Genomic DNA, 10,263 nt, shown 5'->3' with positions numbered 1-10,263 from the left:
CCTGAAGAAAGACAATTAGCCATTCAGTGACTCCTTGTGACATTCACATCACTCATCAGGTCAAACCTCCTTTCAACATGCAACAAATAATTTCAATGCTAAAAATGATTTTAATCCCCAAATATTTGGAGAAGGGGTGATGTCCAAAATTGTCTAAGATTGTAAGCCAAGAATAAAGAGCATATTTTGACTCTAGCAGAACAAATACAGGGGATTTTTTTTTTTTTTTACCAGCAAACAGACTCCTCTTGGAAAATGTTTTCAAAGGGTCTCTCACACACCTGTTGTGTACTCCCAGTCAGCTTTTACACAGCAGTTTTGAGAAATTCTAACTGGTGTGCTAGAATCCATCTACATCATGTCTCTCATTAACATGACAAAGTTGAAATACTTATTAGAAATTTGGTTAAAGTAAGAAATTCCTCAACAATATAGCTCTTTGTAGCTCTATATACTCCTTAGCTATTCACTTGAAAGAACAACAAAATGATTTTTTTTAATTTATTTTGAAAGAGACAGAGACAGTGCAAGTGGGGGAGGAGCAGAGAGAGAGGGAGACAGAGAATACCAAGCAGGCTCTACACGGTCAGCGCAGAACCTGAAGCAGGGCTCGAACCCATGAAACTGCGAGACCATGCATGACCTGAGCCAAAACCGAGTCAGACGCTTAACTGACTGAGCCAGCCGGGTACCCCCAAAATGATGCTTTTTTAATTGTCTGCACTGACAACTTATGTGTGTGTAAAATGAAAGTAAACTGGTTCTCATAAGGGCATATATGAGGAAAATGCATAGGTTTAATTTGTGGCCTTTTAGACTTTGTTTTACTTAATCAACATATGACACTTCCTGTTTGCCAGGTACTGTTATAAGTGCTTTAGAAACTTTAATTTACTTAATCATCATAATAATTACCTAAAGAAGGCACTATTATTATTGCCATCTTTCTTGAGCAAACTGAGGTTCAGAGAGGTTAAGTGACTGGCTTGGAGTCACATGCAGCTTAGAGCCGTGGTAGTCTTGCTCCAGCGTGTTATTAACCAGTACAGTCTGTTGACTTTTTTCCCTTCCTTTTTTTTTTTTTTAAATGTTTATTTTATTTTTGAGAGAGAGAGAGAGAGAGACAGTGTGAGCAGGGGAGGGGCAGAGAGAGAAGGAGACACAGAATCCGAAGCAGGCTCCAGGCTCTGAGCTGTCAGCGCAGAGCCCAACACGGGGCTCAAACTCACAAGCTGTGAGATCATGACCTGAGCTGAAGTCGGATATTTAACTGACTGAGCCACCCAGGCGCCCTCCTTTTCCCTTCTTTCTAAAAGAATCTTAGAATCAAGAGAGGGTATCTATAAATCAATTATCTACACAGGATGGTAGAGTCAAAACAAAAAAACAAAACACTTCTTCTCCTTTAGGATAAATGTAAGGCAAGACATCTTCACCAAGCCCTCTTTTAAGTGGATGTCACAACCACCACACGCTGGGGATCACCCTTCCACTTTCCAGAATCTTTGTCATTCTCTCCAATCCCTGGCCCCCTTCGGTCCTCATTTGCATTACTCACAGCCTAGCCCTAAGTACTTCTGTTTTCATTCTGAGCTAGCCTGTACTTCCCAGAGCTCAGAAAGATGTTTCGAAAACACAAAATTGTGTTCTGGTCTATTTCAAATCTCTTTAATGTCACTGCTTCATTCTGTGATAAAAGCCAGGTAATTTAGCCTAGCAGATGGAAGTGTGTGTTCAGGTCCAGTTCATTAGCTGGCTCCATACGCGGCACACAGTTAGGTGGCTTCGTTCTCCCACATGCCCCTTTTCTTAAGCCACGTGGAGCTGTTTGCCCTTCTATCTGCTCTGCTGTTTTTCTAGAATTCCCTTCGCCCTTCCCTGCTCCCTCCAACTTGCATCACACCAAGCTTCACTAGATAATTCTAATGCATCCTTCAAAACCCAGCTCAAGCATCACCTCTTCTTCCACTGATGTGGATGCCCTTTGCAGTGCTCCTGTCGTAGCCAAGGCATTTCTCTCCTGCCCTGCACAGGCCTTTCCAAGTGTGAACTGCAGATAGCAGCAGCAGCAGCAGCAGCAGCAGCAGCAGCAGCATATGGAAGCCTGTTGGATGTGCAATTTCTCAGGCCCCACTTAAGACCTAGCAAATCAGAACTTCTGGGGACAGAGCCTGGCAATTCATGATAATTCTTGTGCATGCTAAGGGCGGAGCAGCACTGCCCTGGACCTTTTGAGAGCACACACCATGTCTTAATGGGTCTCTCTACTGACCGGGATGAAGCAAAGGATCAATAAATGACCAATGAGTGAATGAACATTGGGCTAATCCTTTCACTAATTAAACCTTATGTCTTTCATCTAAGAAACACTGAATAGTCCCTTGATGCCGCCAAATGTTCTTAGAGTTGGAATTTGTCTTTAATTTCAAATTGGTTAAGGCTCAGGTGTACTGTTTGTTTTGGCACTATCATACAGGACACTGAAATAAACTTTAGAGCTGGTTAAGACAAGCACAAAAATGTATAGAATCTCTCTCAAAAGTACATTTTTACGTATTCTACTGTACAGCAGAAGGTGGTCCCCTCTGCTTCAAGCTTTAAAAGATTATTTGCAGCTTTCCTTAAATAGTCATCTTTCTTTAGACTATTTTTTGAATATAGTTTAGGAAGGAAAATGCAAATTGTACAGCTACAGTGAAGACTGCTACATATCAAAATATCTCATAGACTCTTCTGGTTTCTCACAACAGTCCTTATGCTATCTGTGCTCAGAAAGCTTTACTGCAGCACTTAATGTTAAAATTAGGAAGGCCACTAGTAGGACTTATTTTTAAACGTTTTTCGGGTATAATATCACTCCTCTAAAACAAACCGATGTAAGAGATAGTCTATTAAATATGAACTGCTTGCCAACATCATAAACACAAAAAAGTACCTTAAATTTTGAAATAATTTTCTGTACTATTGCTCCACAAAGTGGAAAAGGACACCATTCTTGAAGTCTAATACAGCCCCTCCCCCTCCTTCATAGCCTCTGACTGGTTACTACTGAAGCCAGCTTAAAGGAAAATCAGTTGGAGTAAACGGACATTGAAGTTCTGGTAGTCGAACGGGTAACTATAATTGTGCCCTGTATACAGAACTGTTTAAAGCACAGCTTTGACAAAGTAAAGAGCAGATGTTTTGTTTAACTATTTATCTTGAGGTTAAGAACTTTATAGACAGAGTATAAAACAACAGCATCTGCTAGTGAAACTGCTGTCGACTGGACATTTAAGTAAACAGGCAAATAGAAAACAAGGGTCATAAGGACAGTTAGGGTTGGCATAGATGGGAATTACACCTCTCCCACCACTCTCCCTCAAAAAAGGCTCAAGAGAGGCAAAAGAGAGAGATGCCCAAGTTAGAAATGTACCCAAAGGTTCTTCAGCAACTGATCTATGCTGCTGGCTAGTGTCTTATGCTGCTTGGTATTTGGCAGAGTCAACCACTGTCTTCATCCCTTCCTCACAAATACTTCCATCTCACCAACCTGACCATATCTTGAGAAGGTCTTCTCACCAGTGTCTATATTGCTTATAGAAATACATGCGGAATTTCTTTTGAAATATCTCCCCAGTTTCAGTTTTGTTATATTTTTAAAAGTGAAGATGAATGAAGAATAAGAGGAAATGCTGAACAAAGAGAATACCTGGTCAATAAATGTAAATGGCTCAGAATTAAAAGGCTGAAATGTATTAATTAGAAATCAGAAGTGTACTCAACTCCCATTGAGGCATCTCAAGGACACCCAAAGTGCTCCTCTAACAAAGACTTAGGGTAACCACACATTTTCAGGGCCATTTGCTTGTTTCAGCCTCTACATTGCATGATTTAGGTCCTCAAGAGTGCTTTCTCCCTTCCTATTTCTTCCCTTTTGTAGGCAAGCCATAGAGTCCACTGAGAAGAATGTGTAATTTCAGTGACATGTTGATCCTGGGTGCCAGCAAAGGAGCTCATTTCCATTGTTTTGGGATATTGAAAACAACCATATGGACTACGTTTAAATAGTGACAGAGAAAACAGATGACTTTCCTGGATTAGAGACCTTTGCAATTTAGGTTGTATCTGTAATTAAATCTGATTAGAACAAATATTTCCAGTTTCTTTATTCTCTGGAATAATTCCAAAAATTTTTTAAGAGGTATGCTTTAGAAATTGAACCCTGAGTAGATGAAGTGATTAAGCAAATATATAGGATTTCACAATCAACTATAGTAGAAGAGCAAAAGAAGGCTGCAGAGAAAAAATATAGTACACGTGTATATAATTATGTGTGAATGTGTGTGTGTGTATATATTACTTGATATGGACAAATATAATTGAAAACTAGTTGAGCATGTAAAAATTATATTCAAAATTCTCACATGACATTTATTTTTTTCATTCAGAGACTTAAGCTATTATAACACAGCAAGAACAAGCAGCACTGGTTACATCTAAAGCTAGATGTGATTCAGTATCAACACCCCCTTAGTATGGCCAGAACCACAGACATTTGAGCAACTATAGCATCAGAATGCCAGCAAACCACAAATTCCATATAGGGAATATAAATGCATCCATTCACTTCCTCTCATTAACTTAACAGTCAGGCTTTGAACAATGAGATTGATTAACATATCCATTGTTCTCCTACGCTTTTGCCTCAAATTCTTACTTCTTTAGGGATCAAAGATATCTGAATTCTTAGCAAACAAATGACCCAGCAAAACCAGCTCTGTAAAATGTAGTGGCACCAAAAGTGCCAGAATGGATTTTTTACTGTTTCAAGGGACCTACAAAAATGCTAAGGAAAACAAATCTATGAACCAATTTTATTTTTATTTGCATTTAACATGATTATACACATTCATGTGTCTAACAAGATCTGCACTGTTACATTAAAAATACAGTACAATAACATTCAACATGAGGTACTTCATATTTATATATTTTTCCTTCATAAATAATGCTGTAAGCTACTAAATTCAAGCACTCTGATGCACAAGTGGCTAGTGTCTTGAATTAGCTGAGCTTATTTAAACACCTTAAAAAACAAAAAAGACAGTTCAGTGCAATAATTATGTAGAAATTAGACCATTTACTTAAATACTATATTAAGATATGCTTAAAGAATGTTACATTAGAACTGCTAGCCTAGTTCCCCTTTATCCCCAGTATGAACAACAACAAAGACTGCCAGATACATTGGGAAAAGCATCTACAGAGTATTCTGTTTAATAAAGTTGTGTTTATACACTAGAGTTGCCTGCCTTGTCAGAACAGTAAAAGCTACAAAATTCGAGATTACCAAAGAAAATAAAGCAAGCACATTAGCTTTCATTCCATGTTGTTGAAAATGCAAAAGGGAGAACAGGATTTAAAATACAAAATTTCTCAGTCTAAATACAATTTTCAAATTTAACCCACAGCTCTTGACACCAGCCAATCAGGTGGTGGATGTGTCTTTTCTTTTTAAGTAATAGTAATTAACATAAAATGAAGCACTGACACCCCCAGTGTACAGGATCTCCCTCTGCTCTCTACCAGCTGTTCCCTAGCCACGTGGAGGGCATCTTGCTAACAGGAGCACTGACAGTGAGCGTTACCAAATGAGCAATCTTCACTCTGAGGTTATCACACCCACCTCAACAATCTGAGATGATGAAATTAGTGCTAAATCAAGTTTTTTCTCCTCTGGCTTAAAAATGAGTGCCTTCTAAACAGGTACATAGTCTACCAATTTGCATGGTAGCTATGAGTTACTGAAATGTTTAACCATAATTTAAAAGCAAAGTCCTTTATAGAAGTATTTCTTAAATTGAAAACATACTTTTGTTTCATAGATACTTTGCCAAAACTACTGTGTGCTATCTCCCTAATAAGAAATAATTGTTAGATAATTTTGGAAAGTTGTCCTGGGAATACTCATCTATAATCACCAGTAACAGCTTCTGATCATCTATGCTAACAGGCATAGGTAATGGCAAACATGATTAAAACATTTCCCATAATCCAGTGTTCTCCTCCGTCAGGGAAGCCGGCCAAAAGCAACAAGCCCACGTCTACAGGGGAAAAAGTGGCCCAGAAGCACAGTGAATAAGATCAGGGTAGTCACTCACTGGGGCCTTCCTCAGGCCAGCAGGGGGACCATTTGTGTCTCACCTCTTACTGGCCAGGCAGGGAGGAGACAATTCCTGAGTCGGCAGACATACCTGCATGCACACGGACGCGCACCGACGCCCACAACGCGCACACGCCCACCCACCCCAGGACTAACCCCTGGCTCCAGACAAGCCAGCATGGGGCTCACAGAGCAGGAGAAGGAGGCGGCCAGGGACCACACTCTGGGTGGTGGGGGAAGCCATCTCAGGATCACACTGAGCAGAAAAGCTGCTCAGAAACACATGGATACTTTAGCTGGAAGTGAACACACTGGACACTCCCAGGGTCACAGGCACTAAACCATCACAAGCCGTCACTGAAGGAGAATTTGTGGATGAGCTTTCCCCTCCTTTGTTTACATTAGCCACGTACAAATAAGAGGGCTGGATGGGATGCTGATACAATGAATATTAGGTACAATCAAGTATATCACTCCAAACCTTTTTTTTAAAACCCTGCAGGCATATATTGGCACTTTAAGATGGCCAAAGGCCAAATTCTAGCAGTCTAGGAACAGGACATAATTATAACTAACTAAGAAGATAGTATGTATGTGGTCAAAGTAGATCAGATAAAATGTATTTCAGATTAAAAAAAAGAAAATCAACAAATAAAAGTATCTTATTACATTAACACGTAGTGCTACAAAACTAATTGTTACTCCATACGTTTGAAGAACTTTTGGTCCTCTTTTCATGGGAAAAGGGGAATAAGATTCTATACAGTGTGATTTATAAAAACAAGCATATGGTGACGATCAGAAGCAAAGTGGGGAGAAGACTGGCTTTTTTCAAATGGTGCAGTCTACCATGCCATCAAATAAACTATTTGTAGAATGGGACTTTTTTAGGTTTACTTTATAAGCTGTTTTAGTTTAAATTAATAGGCCTGTGATTTCTTCCCTACTGACAATAAAAATTTGTAATTTAGTTAGTTCTAAAAGAAGTAATAGTTTATCTCCTAAACTAAAAGAATAAAAAACTGCTTGTAGAAGTCATGGCCCAAGCAAACATCCAATTTCCTTTGCAGTGTTTAACATTTAACAATCTTATGAATTTAGGATTTGAGAAAAAATAATGCCCAGAGTAAAATATTTAAAATGAAATAAGAGCTAAACATGACTGTCTACTTTCTAAATGTTACTTATTATGAAGCAAAACTTCTTTCAGAAATTGTACACTGAGATTTACCTATAATTTTTGCGGGGGGTGGGGGGGGAGAGGGAGTTCTCTTAAAAATAACTCTTATCATTGTTGTTCTGGACTATTTATTTCTATTTGTCAAAATAAAGCCCTAGAGGAAATTCAAGGTGATCCAAACGCTTTAAGTGGGACAAAGCTGGGAGGTCAGTGGGCAGCTGGAAAAGAGCACAAATTCTCCCCAGGTGTATAGATGCAACTCTAAAAACCACAAAGGCTTAATAAGAACTTGGCTCTTTTAAGCATATAGTTAAAAGCTGAATGCTGCATTTTTGCCTGTACATAATTAAAAGGTTGAAAGAAATTAGAAACTGCCTACAGCTTCATTCATTATGAACTACCTGCGTGGATCATGTATCTGCAGATGAGCTAAGCATCAAGCAAGTAGGAACCAGATGTGCACCTCAGAGCTCACACTGCTTCAGGAGGTGTTTTCAAGCATAGAATATAAGTTCAGGGATCTGCCCTCCCTGCACCCCAGTGCCATTGGTGCTATCTGAGGAGCACTGGAACTGGACAGTCACCTTGCCACACTGAACTTCCGTCATGCCTTCTTGTCCGAAGTAGCTGAGTTCATTGCCATCCAGTATCACGCTGGCCGTGTAGAAGGTGTCTGGCTCAATCTGCACTGGGTACTCAAACCACACAGGGAAGGTATTGCTGGAGCCATCTGAGAAGTACTTGCTCAAGTTCTGCCCCAGAACAACGCCCTGCCGCTTGAGTTCAATCTTGGCACTGTACTCTGCAGAGCCACAGCTGGAGCCGTACAGCCCAAAGCCGGCGATGAACACTCTCTTGTCAACTGCAAACTGGATGCTGTCGCAGCGGCCCCGGTAACGCCACTGGTTGCTCCGATAGGCACATGACTGGAAGCGGTGACAGCGCTGGGGCACGAGGCCCTTGCGGGCTTTACTCACAAACTGCAACTCAGGCTTTTTGGCTGCAGTGTACCAGAGGAAGATGTCATTGGTCTCATTGAGAGTTAAAACTCCAGACTGTGCAGCACCATTTGCAAAATCATCCAGGGCCATCGTGGGTATGCGGATCAAGTAAAGCGCCTTTCCGAGGACCTTGCGTTTATTTTCAATGCTCAAAGCTAGATCTTGTCGCTGGCATTCCACTTCAGCCCAGTTGAGAGCTGCCTCAAAAACCACAATTTCTTTGGCATTCAGAGTTTCCCTGCGGAGGATACTTTCTAGAGTTTGGAAGTCAATATCGCAGAATCCCTCAGACTTGAGAGCTAACTCAGCCTGGGCATCGATCACCTCCCAGCAACGCTGGGTCAGGTCTGGCTCCTCAAACAGGCAGCTCTGGGAGAGGAGCACACAGGCGTTCTTGGCACTCAGGCTGGTCTCCAGGAAATTAACGCAGGCTCTGGCGAGGTGAGGGACAATGTACTTTTTGGCAGCATAAAGAGTGGCCAGCACTGTGTCAGCAGCCAAGTCAATTTCATCACAATAGATATATCTGAAAGACAGCGCACAGCATATAAATGGAATTTTCACAAAATGAGCGTGTCCAGCAAGAAAAGATGCAACTACTTTCAAGTTAGTTCCAAGAAAATTGTCTTATGTGATAGTTATTACAAAAATGATTAGGGATTAAAGAAACCTCTGAAATATGTTAATAAATTATTAATATTTCAACTCAGCAGTAACTTTGTATAATTAAAGACATTAACTTTGTGTTACCATTCTAGCCTCTATTTTATAACCTGCATTCAATGTCTTCAAAAAAAAAAAAATAGAAGATATTAGAACTGTTTGAAAAAGAACTGCATGTCAGAGTTAATATTAGCGAAAAACAGCAAAGTTTCTGTTATATACATCATATTATATTTAATCAAAGAATAATCTCCCTATGTTCTAGATGCTATATATATAGTTTTATTTTATAATTTTCTGCATTCATATAGAAACAAATGCCTTCAATACTATAATGTTGGCAATGACTGCATCTTAATGCTATTAACAAAGTATGACTTGAATTTTTCCTAAACACAAAATAAGACCTGAAATTAAACAAGATATTTTGCAAGTAGTTCTAACCTCAAAAGATTATCAAACATGGATTTCAACAATATCTTCCAGTTGCCTTTACATAGAATGCAACATACACTTTGTATCTGGCTCTTCTTTTTTTAAACCCTAAATTCTTTCCTCTCTCTCTCCCCTACGCATTTCTTCTACCTTCAGAATTAAAGAATATATTGTTTCCAGATATATTTAATTAAAAGACGAAAGCAAGAAGGCCTAAATATGCACTATTTTTAGGATTCTGTGAAGTATCCTTATGTCAGGAGATAAAACACTTCTTGGTGATTTGGGGGGGATGGTGGCAGTCTCTCTAAATGGTATGTAAAGGTAAAAAAAAAAATCATCTGCTTCTCTTAGATTGCTATGGTTGAGTACAAGAGTCAGTGAGAAGTACGTATGGGTGAAAAATACAAACTGATAACACTTAAATTTTAAAATTTTTCTAGCTAAGGTGTTTAGCTACTTGCTGTGAAGTTTTCCTTTCGTTACTATATTTTAACTTCATGAAACACTTTTAACAAAAGATTAGCAATGGCTTCTGTGAACAAAGTAAAAAAACCCCACAATAATGACAATAAGTAAAATGCCCACAACCACAAATGAAACCTCCAGTTTTGCTCCCAGGAAGCTCTTTTTCTTCCGACAGGCTAAGCCATGTACCACCACTGGCAAGACCAATTTCACAAAATACCGGCAGCTTAGTGATGCCCTGACCTGAGAACCAGGACCTTGGGGAGGAATCTGGAACACAGTCAGCACTTTGTAGTTCTTACCCTGAACACTGAGCAGTAAGCAGTGTTCCCTTTTTCTTGACAATTCCCTTTCTAGGAATACTGGCTACT

General features: G+C 39.6%; 1 protein-coding gene across 2 annotated transcripts in view; it reads right to left on the bottom strand.

Moving 5' to 3' along the window:
* Positions 1–4,495: 4,495 nt before the first annotated feature.
* Positions 4,496–10,263, bottom strand: part of BTBD3 (BTB domain containing 3) — a 35,496-nt gene continuing 29,728 nt past the window's right edge. For both annotated transcript variants that reach the window (XM_047069738.1, XM_047069737.1), the window contains one exon: positions 4,496–8,852. In XM_047069738.1, coding sequence (XP_046925694.1) covers positions 7,820–8,852 — 1,033 coding nt within the window. In that variant the 3' untranslated portion in view covers positions 4,496–7,819. The remainder of the gene's footprint in view (positions 8,853–10,263) is intronic.

Source organism: Lynx rufus, unplaced genomic scaffold (assembly GCF_022079265.1).
Source record: "Lynx rufus isolate CCGP_SWC_20201006 ecotype Redwood Valley unplaced genomic scaffold, mLynRuf1.p SCAF_8, whole genome shotgun sequence".
NCBI lineage: Eukaryota > Metazoa > Chordata > Mammalia > Carnivora > Felidae > Lynx > Lynx rufus.
This window is presented reverse-complemented; position numbering and strand designations above follow the sequence as displayed.